This window comes from Grammomys surdaster, unplaced genomic scaffold, assembly GCF_004785775.1.
Source record: "Grammomys surdaster isolate TR1022 unplaced genomic scaffold, NIH_TR_1.0 218, whole genome shotgun sequence".
In the NCBI taxonomy this organism is placed as follows: Eukaryota; Metazoa; Chordata; class Mammalia; order Rodentia; family Muridae; genus Grammomys; species Grammomys surdaster.
Genome location: NW_021604663.1, coordinates 3,532,062 through 3,551,113, shown reverse-complemented (window position 1 = coordinate 3,551,113; position 19,052 = coordinate 3,532,062). Strand labels below are relative to the sequence as shown.

Sequence of the window (19,052 nt, the reverse complement as noted above, 5' to 3'; positions counted from 1 at the left end):
AATGTGGTCAGGAGCACCCACTGCTCTCGGGGAGCACATGGGTTAGGTATTCATGACCCAGATAGCAGCTCACAGCCAGTGCTACAGTTCTGGGAAACCCAACACCCATGTCTGGCCTCTACAGGGTACTGTGAACATGTACACACACATGCCAGAAAAATATACATAAAACAAGTATGTGTTAAATTTTCATGCAAGATGGCTTAGGCTGGAGCTTGGGGAGATCAGGACACAGCTCTGAAAGTTGCTAAAATATGAAAAAGACAGGTAAAGTGGCTTCAAGCCTGTCTTGAGCAGGGACTCATCTATTACCAGCAAGGGGTTTGAATCCCCCGCGGGGAGAGGAGCGCCAGGTCCTGCTCAGGGATCCTATACTGGATTTGACTGTGAGATCATCAGCTCCTCGAGAGGGAAGAGAGTACCCCAAGAGACAGAGAGTTTGTGGAATTCAGTTACTTCTTTAATGATAATACACAGCAAGCAAACACAAACGCAAATGCTAAGGTTATTGCTGCAACAAGATATTGTCACATTTCCTATAGGTTGCCTCTAACAATATACACAATTAACACACATAATAAGTTGTTAATTATCAAAGAAATAAACATAGCAATAAGCACATCATTCATTTATGGATTATACAACCTGAGTCCTTCTGATGGTGTTGGGTTACAGGTTCCAGCCCTTGAAGGCGGGGTCAGGCTGTGGCTTCCAGATAGTTGAATTGCTAATTTGACCTCGAAGGGTGCTTGACCACGAAGCTGGAGGCGGAGCTCGACCACGAAGTTGAAGGTGTAGGTCTCTCGGTTAACTCTTTGATGACCGGGTGCTGAGGAGGCTTGGTTCGGAGGATCACGTTAGCCAGTCATGGCTACAAATGTGATGAAGAGCTCTGGACGGGCTCCTTTTATGCTGAATTTGGAGTTACTCTTGACGTACATGGCAGATAACCACTCTCAGCACAGCTTCATTTCCAGACTTGCCTTTACAAGTACCAGACATGTCCAGACATGTCTTACAAGTTTCCTATTACAAAATGGAGTTGGTCCTGTTTAAGGGCCTGCTCCTTACAAAGTGGTTTCCGAATACTGTGTACCTCAATTAATAGGTTTACTTAGGTGAAATATATTAGTCGAGAATTCATAGCCTGGCAGTGGTGGCGCACACCTTTAATCCCAGCACTTGGGAGGCAGAGGCAGACAGATTTCTGAGTTCGAGGCCAGCCTGGTCTACAGAGTGAGTTCCAGGACAGCCAGGGCTACAGAGAAACCCTGTCTCAAAAAACCTAAAAAAAAAAGAACTCATTATTTTAGAAAAATGACAAGCATGATGGGTCAGTTTTCCTAAAGCATTGATTCCGAGGCATTCAGCATTCAGTAGTTTAAGAGTCACTCTCTAATCAATAAATACCCAACTGGAGACAAAGATATATCTATTCCCCCCACCCCCCTCACGTTAAGTATGGATTGAAGCATCTCATTTAGGAGCCCAGGTCTCTAGGAGACTGAGTCTAGAATTGCAAGGGTGTATCAGACCATGGACCATGAGCGTGGAGACTAGCCACTGGTACTGTAGGCAGGCATTTATTTCTATAGACTAAAGACCATACTAGCTGATCCCCGGTACCAACGATGCTTTCAAGCACAGCTAGCAGTTCTTGAAGGCAACAGCCTCCACTTTCCAAGCAAGTTTTAAGATCAAGGCTGTGGGCACCGGCACCGAAACTCCCAGCAACCAGGCTCTGGTCTTGGTGTGAGGCGTGCACGAGCTTTAAGGTCCTGCGCAGCGGAAACGCGTGGGCAGCACGTGGCCGCATCCGGCGCGCCCTGGGACTAGCGGCTATGGACGTGGGCGCCGACGAATTTGAACAGAGCCTTCCACTCCTGCAGGAGCTTGTCGCGGGTGCGGACTTCGTGGGTAAGGTACCCGGGGTTGCAGGGTCTGTGAGGGACACCCTGGGAACTGGTGTGTAGTGTGTGTGTACGGTATGGGTCTCCAGGCCAGAGGCGCTCAGAGAGTGACCCTAGGAAGGAGAGGAGGCTTCCTTTCCCACTCGGGCAGGAGGGCTGAAGCAATCAAACCCGCAGCTCCGGACAGCCCTGTCTGGGACCACACACCCTGTTCATTTTCCATTATTGTGTATATTTGCCTACCACCTTGAGCAATTACCGTGTGAAAGGTGGTGGCTTGCTCTGTGCCTGAAGACTTTTTGTCTGTTTTGTGCCCCCGTAGGTCTGGACATAGAGTTCACAGGTCTGCGTTCAAACTTGTCTCGGCCCCAACAGATCAGGTACTGTCTTTTACTTCACCGGTGTCTCCTTAGACCCTGCCAGACAAGCATTGTTGCTGAACAGGCTCCTGTTGGCTGGTTTCTGTTTTGTTTTGGTGTTTACTGGGAGGATATTTTTATGGTGGCTTGAGACTTCTCTCAACAGCCACCTGCTGAGAGATGTGGCTTTTGTTGACCAAATGTTGATAGGTTCTCTAATTGTGGTAACAGGGATAATAGGTCCCTGATTGCAGGCACCTGTAATAGGTGCCTGGTACCTGCTTCTCATCCCCTTGCCTATGCAGTGAGATGCCTTTTTCTTCACAGTCTTTTTGACTTGCCATCTGAGTGGTATCTGAAGACCCGTCAAAGTGTTCAGCAGTTTACAATCTGCCAGATTGGTGAGTCTGATGTTCAGATCTTTGTTATGGATCGTTCTGGAAGGTGTTTTACTGTCTGGGTTTCCTGTGGTTAAAACCAGCTTTTGACATTTTCAAAGACATTTTGTATCATTTTGTATGCTTGTTCTATTTTAAGTCGTGTGTGTGTGTGTGTGTGTGTGTGCACGAACGTGTGCCTGTGTGTATACCACCTGGGGCATTGACAGTGTGAAAGGTGGTAGCTTTGTGTACGTGTGTATATCACCTGAGCATTTACCACGTGATAAGTGATGGCTTTTGACCAAGCAGGAGTTTACCAGCATTTTATTTCACAGCCTAAACAGACCAATGCCAGGAACAGTCACTGTTAAACCTATTCTATCATTTGATCAAAACCATATGTTTTGTCTATAAGTGTAGGTGATTAGGAGATCTTTTAAAGATTTATTGTATGTCTTTAGTGTTTTGCCTGCATGTATGTATGCACCACATGCCTGCAATGCCCACAGAGGTCAGAGGAGGATGTCACATCCCCTGTAACTGGAGTTACTGATGGATGTTAGTCACACAGATCCCTGACCACCACTGAGACATCTTACTAACCCCAGCATGTGTGATTTTTAAAAGAAAACGTACAAGAGATTGTACACGTGTTTTACAGTTTTTTTCATTTAATGGAGTTTAGAAGGCTGTGTTAGCATGCAGACCTGGTCTTTTTCACAATTCCATAAAATTACGAAGTACAGATTAGGAGTTAGTGTCCTAAGTAAGGTATATGTAGTAACCATTTGTTTACAGTGAAATGTGTTTTCGTTACTGACGACCTCCATATTTACACACTAGTGCACTTTTGAGCATCTGGGATCTCTCCATCAGTGAGACTGAGTTGGAGAATGTGCGTTAAAGCATTGGCGGATACAGCTGTAGGGTTAAATCATCCACAGTGTTCTCAGAGACTGACACCAGCAACAGTGAATGGATATTCATATGCAAAACCCCTGGGAATTAACCCAACCTGATAGTCTTAAAAAAAATTCTAATTTGATTCTGATTTTTAATACTGGGGTCTACAAGTTTATGTGAAGGACTAGATAGTATACATGCTAGATAGTATTTGCAGGTAATGTGATTTCTTTACGAGGCTGGCCTTTGTAAGGGGGGTCCTGACTTTTTCAGTAAAATTAATTATGTAAACAGAGTATGGGCCAGATTTTACTGATTCTTGCTTTCTCTGGACATGAACACTTATGTATGTGTACACCTGTGTCTGCTTCTCCTTTCTTCTTGTGTTTAGCTGCTTTTTTTTTTTTTTTTGTCTTGCAAGATCTATTTGAGAAGTACAAGAAATCACTCTTGGTTAAGTTCTTTTGCTCTCCACCACTTTGGAAGTTTTCCACTTTGAGTGGCTTATTTAAAATAGTAACACAGAGATTTTATTTTATTTTTTATTTTTTTGTTTTTTTTCGAGACAGGGTTTCAACACAGAGATTTTAAAGTGGTCAGTTTGGCTCTTTTTCATTGTTGGTTTCAAGTTTTTAAATTTTTTAATTTATTCATTATTTATGAGGTCTGATTGTGGGGCACGTGTGGAGGTCAGAAGGTAACTCGGTGGGTACACTCCGTTCTTTCACCTTTACCTCAGCCTCGAGGATGAAACTCAGGCCATCAGGCTTATGCAATAATTGCCTTTATTCACTGTGCCATCTTGCTGGCCCTGATTTTTTTTTTTTAGTTTTTCTAAGACAGAATTTCACACAGAAACACAGAATGGCCTCAAACTCATAATTCTTCCTGCCTTAGCCTCTCAAGAAAGAATACAGCCAAACTCTTCAGCTTCTGATCCTCCTGCCTCCTCCTCCCAAGTGCCAGGATTACAGGTGTATGCCATTGAGTCTGACTCTTGGCTCATTTTGAAGCTATGAAAATATTGATTTGTCACTTCTGTGCGTGGGAAACTGGCCACGAGTACGTTTTTTGGTAATTTCGGCACAAGCCATGGTGTGGTACACCTCATGCTGTGGTCTGTTTTGCAGTAAGGATGTGCCCCTGTTCTGCAGCTCCCACTATGTCTGTGGGTGCAAAGCCTGATGGGGACTGTCTGGTCTTTGGCTGACCTCTGGTGGCTTTGCCTCTGTGTTCATTTTGTCTACTATTGTTGTTCTAGGATTGTCTGCATTTTCCAGTATCGAAGGAGAGTCAAACAAGTATGTATGTCGACTGTGGTATGCACAGCTTTTCCCGTTAGTGTTTGGCGGCTTCACTTTGGTTGTCTGAATCACTTTGTTCTGGACACTGTCTTCTGACTTCCACATACACACTGTGCTCTCAAGATTGGAAGTAGCGCCTTTTCTGTGGGGCCTCTCCTGCCTTGTGTCTGAAGTGTCCTTCGGGTTCTCATTTTCTGTTGCTGGTTCTCATGCATCTTGGGAAAGTAGTGAGGAGTGCTGACATCTGGAGAGATGTTTAAACTGCCTGGTAGCTCTCAGGCACCAGTAGTCAAGGGACTGAGCTGTGTGTGTGTGTGTTTGTGACCTGCTGCTTGGGGTGAATATTTGGGTGGGTCATGGGCCTACTTCTGCTTTAGACTTTGCTCCCCAAGGGTAGTATTACTCCCTGTTTTCTTTGGCCTCTAGACAGTGTTTAAAATACTTTGAGTATTCAGAAACCATTTAGATACTTAACTGAAAGGCAAGCCCACATGGGGCCTGCTGTGTGAGCCAGGCTGGCTTGCCTGTCTGTTCTGTCCTTGTTTGAGGGTTTCTCCTCGCTATCTCTGCTTTATAGGTATGTAGCACACTCCTGCAATTTCTTTCTCTTCCCTACAACATTTGGGATCCTGGACTCAGAATTCTCTTTCCAGGCATCTAGTGTACAGTTTCTGAATCAATATGGCTTCGACTATAACAAGGTACGCACCTGATGAGGCGGCTGTGGTTGTGGAGGGGTACTCTAAACCCACTGCCATTTACCCTCCCTTCTCCCTCGCCTATACAAGGCCAAAGTGTCCCCTTCACTTTGCCGCCTGGCCCTCACGATGGCTCTTACTAATCGCCTTGTCCTGTTCCTGTCTCCAGTTCCTCAAAAACGGAATCCCATACATGAATGAAGAACAGGAGAAAAAAATCAAGCACAGTATCCTGAGAGGGAACTGGAGAATCCGAAGGTAGCATCTGTCCTCCCAAGTGCCTCTGGTCCCCTAACTGCTAGATTTCCGGCCTCCCCTGTGGATGGGGAGGCTGGCTTATCCAACCATCCATGCTTAGCTGAGGTGGCATTGGCCACCTGTACTCTCTTGAGAGGAGAGAACACTTTCCACATCTTCTTTCAACTCTCGTGTGAACAGTATTTTAATCTTGAAAATGAAAATACATGGTTTGGGAGGTGAAGCTCAGTTGATAAAATGCTTGCTGTCAACAACCTCCAGTTTGATTGTGTGTGTGTATATATATATATGTATATATACATATAATTTTTTTTTTAAATTATAGTCCCAGCCCCGGGAAGGTAGAGAGAGGTGAATCCTTGGGGCTTGCTGGCTGCCAGCCTAGCAGACTTGGTGAGATTCAGGCCATTGAGAAATAGAAATTCTGTCTCACAAAGTGGTAGAGAACACTTAGAAAGGACGGTTTGTTCTCTGCCCCACCCCCAGCACGCAACCTCCCCTCCCCCTTATATACAGCACAGGGGCACACACTGGTAATCCATCACCCAGGAGAGTGAGGTGTTACGATTGTGAGTTCCAGGCAAGCCTGAGCAACATAGGAGGACCTTCATCTCTAAAAAGAAAACCAGAAGGGAAAAAAGGAATTAACTTTGGGGGTGGGGTGAGGAGGGTTAAAGACAGGGTTTCCCTGTGTACTGTGGCTATTCCAGAACTCACTCTGTAGACCAAGGCTGGCTTCGAACTCAGAGATCTGACTGCCTCTGCTTCCTGGGTGCTGGGATTAGAGGCGTGTACCACCACTGCCTGGCTAAGAAGTTAACTCTGAAATTTGGTACTCATAGAAAGAGGCATTGGGTCTGTGGGATTTACAAGCTACCTGTGTGAGGTGCAGAGGGAGCTAAGCCACCAGGGTGTCTGTGTGGAGCCTAGAGTGTCGGGCTCAGCAGGAGGCTTTTCTCTGTCCTGGGGCAAGGTTGCTTCCTTTCCTTTGGCAGGCCAGACCTTGTGGTCTCCCACTTGTTTGCAGTAAAGTCCACAGTGACCACAGGGAGGTGGCAGCCTGGATCCAGCCAGTTGCCAGTTTTGAATTATTTGGGCTTTTTGAGGCTTGAGATTTTTTTACCTTCATCAGGTTACATTAAAAAAAAAAAAAAAAAAAAAACCAATTAGTTTTGATTCCAAAATGTGGTTTTCATACGGTCTGGGGAATCTTGCATATTTTGGTGTTTTGGGTTTTTTTCCTTCCCTTTTTGTATTTGGTATTGATATTCATACAAAAATGTAGATTTTTTTTGTTTTGTTTTTGAAAGGAAAAGCAGGAAGTCACTAAAAGAACCTTACCACTAAGCCTGCCTGCTTTTCTGAGTTGAGGCTCAAAGTGGGTAACTTTCCCTTCCTTTCGCATGCTTGCCTCGACCTTCTGGACTTTCTAACTCTTTTTCTACAGCCTCTCCCCTCCCTCCAAGCTACCCACTGACCTCCATTGCTGAATCTGCTTGATTTCTTGAACCCTAGCTCAAAAGGCATGGCTGGCCGGCCTCCTCCTCCTTTTTGCCTCCCGCAGCTGCCAGTCACAGCTTTTAGAGCTCGCCTGCCCTGTTGTTTTTCCTCTCGAACTCTAATTAAATGGTCTTTAAAGTTCAAGAGTGAAAACATAGGGGAACAGTCTGAATTTTTGATCTCTTGTTATTTGGAGAGAGAGCTTAGATTTCTGACAGAGGAGCAGAGAGTTCATCCATGTGCTTGTCTTTTTTTCCTCGTGTTTCCAGTAAGTTCAGTGCAAATCCCTTGGGAGCCACAGGCAGCCAGTCCTGACAGTGGTGTTCACTGGCTAGAGCTCCTGGCTCTTCTCCCATCCACCCCAGCAAAGCAGACTTGTGTTCCTATGGACGTCTGAAGAACAAGAGTTTACCTTCCTCTTGCATGAAAAGACATGGAGAACAGTGGCCGTTTTCATTGATGCCGCTGGTCTTCACTATAAAGTCACAGCGTGGAAACACAGGTTCCAGACACGTGTCAGTCTTAAGATGGTCTTAGGAGTCTGGTATGACCTCTGCCAATGTCTCTGCTTTCCTGTGTCCATTTTCAGCTCTCTGGATAAAGATCAAATCAAGGTGGTGATTGATAAGGTGACCCAGTGGCTGGACCTGGCTGAGGAAGGTGGTCAGATGACTCTGCCTGGCATCTCTGGTAGGCAGGGCAGGAGGCCTGGGAGCACGGGTGTGTTATGGCAATGCACCAGAAGGTGGGGAACAAACTCTCTTTCTTGTGAGTCCTGATCCCAAATGTCCTACTCATGACTGAGTCTGAGGCCTTTGCTTAGTAGGTAGCTTATCCTTGGGGTGAAAGAACTGACCTGAATTCCCAAGTCTCAGAGGCTTTTTAACCTGCACTGAGTGTCACGGGTAGACTCACTCATAAACCAATCCTTTCCATCCCTCATGCCTGTTTTTCTGACTTGGGGGAATCCATGCCCTAGTGTAGCAATGCCCAGAGCCCGGCCTGTGAACCCTTCGCCAATGAGTCTATGAAGTCAAAGCTGTCTCCAAAGTGTTGCTCAGCTGTGACTTGTTAATGTTTTTTTGTTTGTTTTTGTTTGTGCCATTTGTCCTGGCACAGTAGAGATGAAGGTACAGCCTGCCTGCCCCATGGCACAAACTATGGCAGGCTCAGCCTCGGCTGGCAGTCACCATACTCTTCCCAGCTGGCAGCTCAGGCTCCAGAAGGAAGTTTTACATGAGAACCTCCCTGGTGAGAAGTAGTGTTCTTAGTTTTATGAAGCCTCAGCTTTTGGTCATCTCTTACTTAAATTCTATATGTCAACCTAGGTGGGGAACAATAAGTGTGCAGACAGCATTGCTTCAGTGGGTCACAGTAGAGTGTGTTGGGGACGGGCACCTGGGTGGCATTTTCCACTGAGACCTGGTTCAGCTGAGTGCCTGTGTGGACACATTGGAGATCACAGTCAGGGCATTCTAACTAAGTGTATCTCCAGCCCCAGCTGCTGTTTCTGCTGAAAAAAACTCTTTTTAGTATTTACTTAATATTTTATGTGTATGAGTGTTCCTCCTGTATTTACATATGTGTACCACGTTCATGCCTGGTACACAAGGTTGGCAGAAGAGGACATTGGATCCCCTGGAACTGAAGTTACAGATGGTTGTAAGTCACCATGCTTAGAATCAAACACAGATGCTCTGGAAGAGCAGCAAGGGCTCTTAACCACTGAGCCGTCTCTCCAGCATCTTTTCTTATTTTAATGGACTCTTAACTTTTTATTTAATATATGAGTGCTCTATCTATGTACACCTGCATGCCAGAAGAGGACATCGGATCCCATTACAGATGGTCATGGGCCACGTGCTGGGAATTGAACCCAGAACCTCTGGAAGAGCAGTCAGTGCTCTTAACCACTGAGCAACCTCTCCAGCCTCTTATTTTAATGGAATAAAACTTTTACTTGAAATAACTGAGCTGAGATTATTTAGACCTGGGTGTCTGAAATCATTTTCCTCAAATGGAAAAGCCAGTCACCTTAAGACTCAGTGTTTGCTAGCTGTAACTTTAAGCTTTCAATAAAAAATAGGTGTGTAGAGGCCTGGGACTATAGCACAGTGGGTAGAATACCTGCCCAGCATGCATGAGGCCCTGGGTTCAATCCCCAGCACTTTATGAAATCAGATGTGACGGGCTCCCGCCACACGTGGGATGCAGAAGCGGGAACATCAGGAGTTAAGATCATCCTCATCTCTGTGGTGAGTTTGAGGCCAGCCTGAGCTATGAGAAACTGTCTCAAAACAGAAACCTGGATCTGTTGCCATAAGCTTGACAGCCCCACAGCAGAGACTTTTCTGATGAGGTCAGAGGCCATGTGTAGGAATGCTTTCTGTTGGTGCTGGCATAGCGAGCCGTGGGAGTATCTGGAGGTATAACTTCTTAGTGATGGAAGTTCTAGTGACAAAGTTCCTAAGTAACAGCCAGCTCACAAAGGATTACTGGAGTGAATGTTACACGGCATACAAAGACCATACGCAGCCAACAGCCTGGTGGCGCATGCCTTTAGTCCCAGTACTTTCTGGAGGCAGAGTCAGGCTGATCTCTGTAAGCTCCAGGCCAGCCTGGTCTATACCCTTGGGGGTCAGAAGAGGGCACTGTCTCTCCTGAAGTTGGTGTTTTGGATGCTTGTGAGCTACCATGTGGGTGCTGGGAGCAGAACCCAGGTTCTGCAAGAGCAGCAAGTGCTCTTAACCCCTGAGCTGACTTGCCACCTCTCTATTTCATTTCATTTCTTTAGACAGGTCTTACTGTGTAGTCTTGGCTGGCCTGGAACTTTTTATATAGACCAGGCTGGCCTCAGACTCAGATAGATCTGGTCGCCTTTGCTCCAGAGTGCTAGGAGCAAAGGCATGCACCACCACACCCAATTTACTAAATATTTTTGTTTGAGAAATCAGTTTTTTCTTAAATGTTATTTTTCACTTTTTTTTTTTTTAACTATTGAAGTGCCTTCTCTAAGTTGTAATTAGTATTATTTTCTAACACGGTTAATATCGTCAGCTGCAAACTACAGAAACAGCCATATGAGTGTCCCTAACTGAAGAACATTCTTGAGATCCAGACCTTTGAGGATGTTGTCCTAGAATATCCCAATAAGCACACATGGACGTAGGCTCGGGTGCCCTGGAAGCAGACTTCTGGTACAGCCCACCAGTCACAGGCTCAAAACGTTTATTCCTTTCAGGCTTCTCCCATGGGGAAGGGAAGTTTGGTAGTGTTCAGGTCCTGTGTATGCCTTGTGCTTCCTTGTTGCAGGGTTCCAAGCCTTTGAGGTCCAACTGGTGCTGAGGCAGGCCCTCCCCAACATCTGGACAGTGCTGAAAGAGGAGGGGGTGAGTCCTTGCCTAGGTGTGTGTCCTTAACAGCTTCATCTCCTTCCTTCTCCCCCCCCCACCCCCTTAGCAGAATCTGGCCTCTGAAAGGCTTCTGCTTCTCTCTGGGGTAAAGAGGCAGATGCTTGCTTTCCCGCTGTGTTGCCAGGCGCCCACTCAGAGCGCATTTGCCTCTCTTCGCTGCAGGTGATTGTGAAGAAGGTAAGCCAGCCACATCGTTGGTACCTTGAGCACGCCTCTTGTGACCAAATCAGCTGTTGGAAGGAGCAGATTCTTCTCTCTGCAAGAGGCTTCTCTGTCTTTTTTCAGATGCTGGTGAAAGCCCAGAAGGTAGGGAACATCTCTTTTCTTGTTTTTTCCATCATCGTTTGTATTTATAGCAGTAGATTCTGAAGGCTTCTCCGCCAATAAAGTTATCTGTCTTCATTTGACCTTATTCAAAAGGCCAGGAAGTGATTAAAGATATACTAAAAAAAATAAGTAAATTAAAAAAAAAAGTGATCTTGGGGACTGGAGAGATGGCTCAGTGGTTAAGAGCACTTGTCACTGTTGCGGAGGACCCAGGTTTGATCCCCAGCCTCTCACAGAGCCTCTCACAGCCATCTGTACCTCCAGTGGGTCTGACTCCCTCTTCTGGCCTCCGTGGACACCAGGCATACACGATATATAGACGTACGTGCAGCCCAATCACTCATATAACATAAAAGAAATGATTAGTAAATTTCTAAGGTGACTCTGTGTCTTTGGTAAATTCCTTCTGGCTTCGTGGGCCTACTCTTGCTTTTTCTCTGGTTGGTTAGCTTGAGGAAAGACAGTGCACGAGATTCTCCTGTGTCTGATCCTTGCAGCAGAATGGGAATTTTAACAGCAACTATCTAAAACTGCTTAGAGAAATTGTGTCTGCCTCATAGATTCCCAGTGTGGACCTTGCCTCAGAGTCTCTGATCTCCCCTTCCCTCCCCTTCCCTCCCCTCCCCCCCCCTCCCCTCCCCCCCCCTCCCCTCCTCTCCCCACCCTTCCCCTCCTCTGCCTATCTGTCTGTCTGCCTGCCTGTCTGCCTGCCTGCTCTCCCCTCTCTCCATTTTTCTCCTCCCTTTCCCGGTTTCTTTCCCTCCTCCCATCCCTGAAGTCCCATTACCTTAAGTGGGAGCCAAAAGACACTGAAGCCAGGTTACCACATGATCTAAAGCTATATTCTTTATTGAAGAACCAAAAACAAAAACCTGCTCTAGACCAAGAGTCAGACCTGATTTTTAGACTTTGCTTTCTCTCCCCTGTTGCTTTACTCCAAGCAGCCCTTGGTAGGACATAACATGATGATGGACCTACTGCATCTCCATGAGAAGTTCTTCCGACCTCTTCCAGGTATGGGTGAAGCTGGGCTCTCCTTCTAGTTTCAGGTCTGTATCTGTACCACCTAGGTAGAGACCAGGGAGCTTCCTCAGAGAGGGTGAATCTGATTACATACCCTCTTCCTGTGCTTGTCATGGTGTGTCCTTGGGTAAGGTCACAAATGTATAAAAGAAAGTACCCACCGTTCATTGTTAAACACTTTGGCTTTTCTCTTTTGAGTCTTTACATACTTGTGTAGACCGTGTATTTAATCTTAAGGTTAGCTTTTCCCTCTCATGTCATTACAGACCTAACAGATGTCTAGATGTTTCAGTGACCACCTGTCTTGTGGCTGTGCTCCTTTTCCACACCTGAGTTTGTGCTTGGACAAATGGCAGTATAGCGTTGTGGGTAGTGTTTATCCCTCAGGGTGTGTGTGTGTGTGATCTCCAGCTGGTGCCTTTGCCTTCTCTACTTAGCTGTGAGGCGAGATGTCAGTAGCGACCTCAGCTTGGTGGCAGGTGTAAGGGGGTTCACAAGATGTGGCACGCACAGGAAGGGACAGGAAGCTCCGGGACGGAGTTCTGCAAAAATATGACTAGACAGAACGGCTACTTTTGAGCATATTGGAAGAACTAGAGGCAGCTGAATAAGATGCACACAGAAAGCCTGAGCAGACAGAAAAACCATGCAGTGGAAGAGGCCAAGTGCGGCAGATGGGGCAGTTCCTGCAGCTGATGGGGTCCTTGTGGCCCTGGGGGCTGTGGAGATGGTGAGATGCTGCAGCCACAGAATGCATGCGGGCCCGTGGGAGATGTGAGCAGCGGGCAGCTGGGAGGGGGTCGGGACTTTTCACAAGTCCACAGCTCGGTCACAGTCCACCGTGAGCTGGGCGCAAGGACCCCAGGGAGAGGACCTGGCAGAGGTTCCATTGGGACAGGGCATGGAATGTGGTAGAGAATCCTGGGGATTTTTGCTTGGAGTGTGTGGTGAGATTTTGTGTGTTGTATACTTTAGTATCTGGATGCAGTATAACTCCACAGGGTATAACCTATTTGGAGTCTATTAAAAACCCCTTTCTTACCAGGGTGCTTTACTTAATTATAAAGTATTCAGTTGATTTGTCTTGGACTGTTCTCTGTGTGGCCGATTATAACTATGCATGTCTATCCCGAGCTCCTGGGGTTGTGTTAGCTGATGATGGCAGTAGGCTGGGCCTTGAGTTTGGTGGAAAACCACATAACCTTTACCATAGAAAGTGGTAGTGGCCGTGTGGCTGGAGAGCCAAAGTCCTCCATGAGGACTAGAAATACTTTAGTTCATGTCTTGTTCTCTCCGCTTTACTCATGAGTGCTGTGGTGGCGGCAAGCCAGGCTAGAGGGTAGCCCCGTGTGTTCCCACTAACCTACAAATTCATGTGTCCTGTTTGAACCTTCCCCCTCAGAAAGCTACGATCAGTTTAAGCAGAACATCCACAGCCTGTTTCCTGTCCTCATCGACACTAAGAATGTGACAAAGGACATCTGGAAGGTAAGGAGTGACTTGCTCTGGGGTAGGGGGTGTTGAGTTCATACTTGTGACACTTTTCAATGGCTTTTCACATATTCCAAGCCCCCAGTTATGATGTATTTGTAGGAAATAGTGTACTTTTCATTGGACAACAGAGCAATAATTTTGTGGACATTTTGTTTCGGTTTTTAAGATGGTCTTGCTAGGTAATCTACACTGACCTTGAACTCATTCATGACAGCTCCCTGCCTCAGCCTTCCACATCCTAGGACTAAAGGTGTACACCCTCATGCATGGTCCAAACAGTCTATTTCAGAGCTTACTACATACTTTATAAACCTATGAGGGATGTCTAGAGAGTATCATCCTAAAGGGTGAGGGGCCCCTCGTAAAGTCTGGAGGAAACCCCATTTTTGTCAAGTGCTGAAGTCATGGGTTCCCTGACAGAGTTAGAATCTCAGGGGAGGTTGTAAACTGATCCTAGCTCCACTGTGTCGGCCTCATGTGTGGTCTAGGGTGGAGCCAGGTGATACTCCAAAATCTCCTCAGGTGACTGTTCTGTAGCCCACGTCACCCACACGTAGAAAAGGGGAGCATTCAGTTACTTCAAATGCTTTTAGGGGTTAAGCAGAGTAATAGAGCAAGGGGAATCCATCAGTGTTCTAAAGCCTTGGGTTAATGGCTTACAGTGGGCTATTCGAGGAGGGGTAGCAGAACTCAGAAGGGGTTCCTCAGAGCATTTCTGCCCAGAGAGGCCCTGAGTATTTGATCTTCCCCTGTTCCATCTTTGTAATCCTGATGCTACCCCAAGGCCTTCTGATCCCCAGATTGCCAGATATCCTGCAGATAGAGCTCAACTCAGTCCCGTGTCTTAGATTCCTGTGTTTACACACTTCTCTAAACAAGGTGTAAGTTTGTGGCTGGCACTGGCCTCTAGCCAGGGTCACTGGGACGTCTTCTGTGATGCCCCCAGAGTCCTGCTCTCCTGACCCTGGGATGGTGTCAAGGCCAGCATTTGCCAGGTCCGTGTAGTGACCCTTGGCGAGGCCTGCAGCAGATGGTGACCCCAAGCACAGTGCTCCGTTCTTCATGATTGCAGGAACTGCGTTTCCCACGAGTCTCCAACCTCTCGGAAGTGTATGACGTGCTGAACAGGTGAGGAAGGTGTTTCCGGAGCAAGGCTGCAGCCTCAGCTGCCCAGGCCACATGGGGCCTCTGAGACCTCTGTCTGGCTCTAACTTATTCCAGGCCTCCGGTTTTGATGTGTTTGTATGTAATTGGCATGCTTTTCATTGGATAACAAAATGATAGTTTTGTGGTACTGTTCCCTAGGGACACAGCTGCTTGGACTTAATGTCCTTCGCCCAGTTCCTCATGCCTCTGTCCCTGCCTCAAACAGCATTCTTGGCCCCACTTCTGGAAAAAAAAAAAAAACAAAAAAAAACACAACCCAGAGGTCAGAGGCCAAGGTCTGAGCCTGCTGCCTGTCTTCTTGAGCATTTTACAAGTTCTGTCATCCTCATTGACTCTCCTGTCACCAGCAAACACAATCACCTTTCTTACTGGTTTCTTTTGAGGCAGAATCTCAGGTGTCTTAGGCTGGCCTCGAACTCACCATGTAGACAGGAGTGACCTGAACTTCTGATCCTTCTGTCTCTCTTCCAGATGCTGAGATTATAGGCATGTGCTAGTTTGCTCAGTTTTACGGGGGTGCTGGGGGAAGAACCTGTGGCTTTGAACATGCTAGGCAAACACTTGAACAGCTAAACTGTATCCCACATGCCCTCCTTGTCTGAGGCCAGCGGGGCTGCTCTCTACTGCTCACCACCCTCTCCTTGCTTCCTCCCTTCTCTTAGACTTCACCTACTTGTCCCTTTCCTAGGGACCCAAGCCATCACCTCTCTACTGTCACCATCTAAAACTCAAAACCAAGCTACTCACTTTCTGACCCTCTCCCCGGCTCCCATGGTAACCCTGGAGTTTTCTCAGGGACCTGTGGGAAACGTGTGTAATCGGGCTGTGGAATAAAAGAGTCAGAATCTCTCACTGGTGGGAAGCTTTTGGTGGGGTGCCTAAAGCTGGTGTGGTAGCATACCTATTCCCCAGAGACAAGTTACCCAGTCTCCCCTTCGCAGACTCCCTTTCACCCGTGCCCACTGCTGTTGGGTTTCTCCCCCTTTGACAGTTACTCAGGGTACCAGTGCTTTTACCCGGCAGATGTTCCACATGCAGCATTAGGAACAGGGGGTGGGGGGGGGGTTCTCCTCCTTTGGCGTGCTCTGGGTTTCTTTTTCCTGGTGGGCGGGCTGGTTGGTGTCCGTGTCTGTTTCTCTCCTCATCTCTGATATTATGTCTTAGAGTCGCCCCTCCTGAGCCCTCCTCTCGCCCATCGCCTTTCCTTCGCGGGCCTTTACTGCTGCACTGCTTGTGTTGCCCCACACTGCTTCTGTGCAGCTCTCGTTTATAGCTGGCTGGCCTCTTGTCTTCTGTTGTTTTCCTTCGTTTGAAGAATCAGGGATCAAACCCAGAGCCTCATGGTCTGTGGTCTTGTCAAGATCCCGTCAGTCCATGCTTAGATCTTCGTCTTTTAAAAAAGGATGTGCTGAGCATGTTTCTCTCTAGCTTAGGGAGCTTGGGGACAAGAAGGAGGAGTTACTTTTAGTGAGTTGATCTTTATCCCCCTTCTGTTTTTCTAATAGTAACTTGAATCCCACTAAGAATTCTGGACCAGTGATTATTCACGCAAGAGAGTGTAAAAAATACGGTATGTCCCTGAGCTCTGGCCCATGACATAGATGGCCAAGTGGCCTGGGGCTGAGGGTTCTCCACTCTGGTTCCCCAGGCAGCAGGCTGTAGACCTGGGTTGGGATTCCTTTCTGGCATGACTTGTTTTGTTCCCCACAACTCTGCCTTACAGATATGCGAAGCCAGAGAACTGTTCTGGGCACAGGAACCTGCCTTCTCTCAGTGTGTGGGGTATAGTCTGCCATCTCCACATGGCCAGGACCAGAATGAGAAATGTTTATAGCAGGGAGATGGGTACACAGTGTGTGCCATACTTGCCACGGTTGTTGAATAGGATGGGATGGGAAGACAGGTTTCCTCTTCACCTTGGTTCTAATTACCGACCGGTCATTTGTCTCTTTTGGAAAACCACTTCAGCTGAGACCAAGTGCCCTCACGAAGCAGCCTATGACGCTTTCCTCTGTGGGTCAGGTAACGTGTTCCTTTCAAAGGGCCTCCTGCTCTGTTGAAGTGGACTGGGTCTTGTTTGGTTCCTGTTGGGTAGCACACAGAGTTGAGTTGGCACTTTTTCACAGGTCTGAGATCAGTTCCATCTCTTGTGTTTTCTTCTAGTTCTTTTGAAAGTGGCTCACTTGCTCCTACAGAGGGTGCATGGGTGAGTGTCCTTCCTTTCATCCTTCCAAGTCCTCAGGTTTTGTTAGAAACCAGGACCTCTGGGTCACTGGACCACCAAAGAGAAGGGATATGTAGTATGTGGTGTCTCCCCAACAGCCAGCACAGTGTTGAAGGAAGCAGTCTGCTCTACAGAGCCCTTTGCTGCCGTGCTGCCTCCTGCCTGGGTCCTGCAATGTCTTGGCAATGTGGAGATTGGTGTGCATAAGGGAATGCACACAGCAGGGTTGGACTAGAGTCCTTTTTTTTTAAAGATGTATTTATTTATTTTATGTATATGAGTATACTGCAGCTATCTTCAGACACATCAGAAGAGGGCATTGGATCCCATTACAGATGGTTGTGAGCCACCATGTGGTTGCTGGGAATTGAACTCAGGACCTCTGGCAGAGCAGTTAGTTCTCTTAACTGCTGAGCCATCTCTCCAGTCCTGGACTAGAGTCCTAATTCCTCATAGAGAACTTCCCGGCTCAGTGCTGTAGCCGTATGGGTTACGCGTATTCTTATAGCTCTCAGAGGCTACAGTGAAGGGAGAGGATAAAGTGTTCAAATGAAAGACACATCACCAGGGGTTCATAAAGGCCGCAGGGTGGACAGTGGTGAGGACACAGAAGCCCAAATCGGATCATAAACGCATGGCCCCTGATGGACAGCTCATGGCTGTCTAGGCCCACCTGGCACCTTGGCCGGTGCTGCTTCTGAGATCTACATTTAGGGTGCAGCCGGCAGTAGAGGTGGTGGGGGTTGGCATTGGTATCAAGGTGATGTCACCGCAGAGGTTATAAAGTGGGGCTTCTTTCAGACAGGGGCCTCTCACTCTCTAAGCTTGCTGCCAGTGCTGGTCAGCAGATACCAGAAGTTCTTGGTGCAAACTCTGCTTGTATGTGTGGGGGAAGCCCACCAAAATGAGCCCCCAAATGGGAGGGGTAGAAAGAAGAAGCCCCCGAGGCAGCTCCCGTCCCCGTTTTCCCAGCAGAACCTTAGCTATAGCTGAGGACCTGCATAAAAACCTATGTGCCTGAGTGCTTCAGGGTTTTTCTCTGTCCATACACAGTGATGCTGTCTCTGAGCCTGGCTTCCCCCAGTACCTCGATGTGCTGGCGCCTTACGTGAACCAAGTGAACCTCATCCGAGCCGGGGTTCCGAAAATTGTGAGTATGTCTCGTTCTGCGCTCTCAGCTTGCTCAGGCCTGGGGTGGGCAGCTGCCCAGTGCTCCCTGGGATGTGCAGCTACAGGGTTTTGATGATGACGCAGGACGCAGTGAGCACTGAGGAGGGGGTTCACACCCCATGACACTCCTTTCTCCTCCCTGCTCCCAGCCCCAAACACAGCCTCTTCTAGACTCTTCCAGCATTTTCAAATTGTGCGAACTATCAGAAGTATGGAGAATTTCTCTCTTGGTTTTGTTTTTCTAGAATTTTTCTGGCCCAGATTACCCCAGTATCCGCCCTCCTGTACTCATCCTCACTGTCAAGAGGTGGCCTGGGGTGAGCGAGCACCAGGTCTACCGTGAGTTCCAGAATCTCTGCAAGTTCGATGTCAGGCGGTTCACTCGAAGCCAGTTCCTTCTCCTGACCAATAAGTTCAAGGAGTAGGTACCCCGCTCCAAGCCTGCCTCTTTATCCTTGCTGCCCCTTTGCCTTTAGTGGCTGTGGCCACGTTGCTTGCTGATCTGAGCAAACTTCTTTTGGCAGTGCCCGCAGTGTCTTGAAGGAGTACAGGAGCCACCCAACCCTTCAGGTCTCCCTGTACCGGTACTGGAGACATTCCCCTAACATCACCTGCCTGTTACAGTGAGTGACCTGGCAGAAAGCTCTTCTGCCTGCTGGGGTCCCATTTGGTCTGGTTCTGGCCAGCTCGTTAGCTGCTGAGTTGTCAAGCCGTTGTTGACAGGTATCCAGAATAACATCCCACTGGAGTGTTGGGCTCTATCACTGAACTAGGGCTGGGGTGGAGAGAGACCTGGGGTCAGGATACAGTTCAGAGGAGATGATGGAAGCCTCAGTGAGAGTCAGAGAAGTAAGGAGTGAGCCAGACCTCTGTGTGTGTGTGTGTGTGTGTGTGTGTGTGTGTGTGTGTGTGTGTGTGTGTG

The 19,052-nt window shown here is 47.6% G+C and overlaps 1 protein-coding gene across 1 annotated transcript in view; it reads left to right on the top strand.

Annotated features, from left to right (window-relative positions):
- The first annotated feature begins 1,838 nt into the window (after positions 1-1,838).
- Pnldc1 (PARN like, ribonuclease domain containing 1) overlaps positions 1,839-19,052 on the top strand; it is an 18,340-nt gene continuing 1,126 nt past the window's right edge. Inside the window, exons 1-18 of the mRNA XM_028772754.1 lie at positions 1,839-1,917; positions 2,233-2,290; positions 2,597-2,670; positions 4,814-4,853; positions 5,434-5,557; positions 5,724-5,812; positions 7,902-8,002; positions 10,625-10,701; positions 10,888-11,031; positions 11,997-12,066; positions 13,478-13,563; positions 14,642-14,697; positions 16,242-16,306; positions 16,705-16,758; positions 16,900-16,942; positions 18,014-18,110; positions 18,376-18,551; positions 18,655-18,753. Of these exons, the coding sequence (XP_028628587.1) occupies positions 1,842-1,917; positions 2,233-2,290; positions 2,597-2,670; positions 4,814-4,853; positions 5,434-5,557; positions 5,724-5,812; positions 7,902-8,002; positions 10,625-10,701; positions 10,888-11,031; positions 11,997-12,066; positions 13,478-13,563; positions 14,642-14,697; positions 16,242-16,306; positions 16,705-16,758; positions 16,900-16,942; positions 18,014-18,110; positions 18,376-18,551; positions 18,655-18,753 (1,529 nt within the window). The 5' untranslated portion in view covers positions 1,839-1,841. The remainder of the gene's footprint in view (positions 1,918-2,232; positions 2,291-2,596; positions 2,671-4,813; positions 4,854-5,433; positions 5,558-5,723; positions 5,813-7,901; positions 8,003-10,624; positions 10,702-10,887; positions 11,032-11,996; positions 12,067-13,477; positions 13,564-14,641; positions 14,698-16,241; positions 16,307-16,704; positions 16,759-16,899; positions 16,943-18,013; positions 18,111-18,375; positions 18,552-18,654; positions 18,754-19,052) is intronic.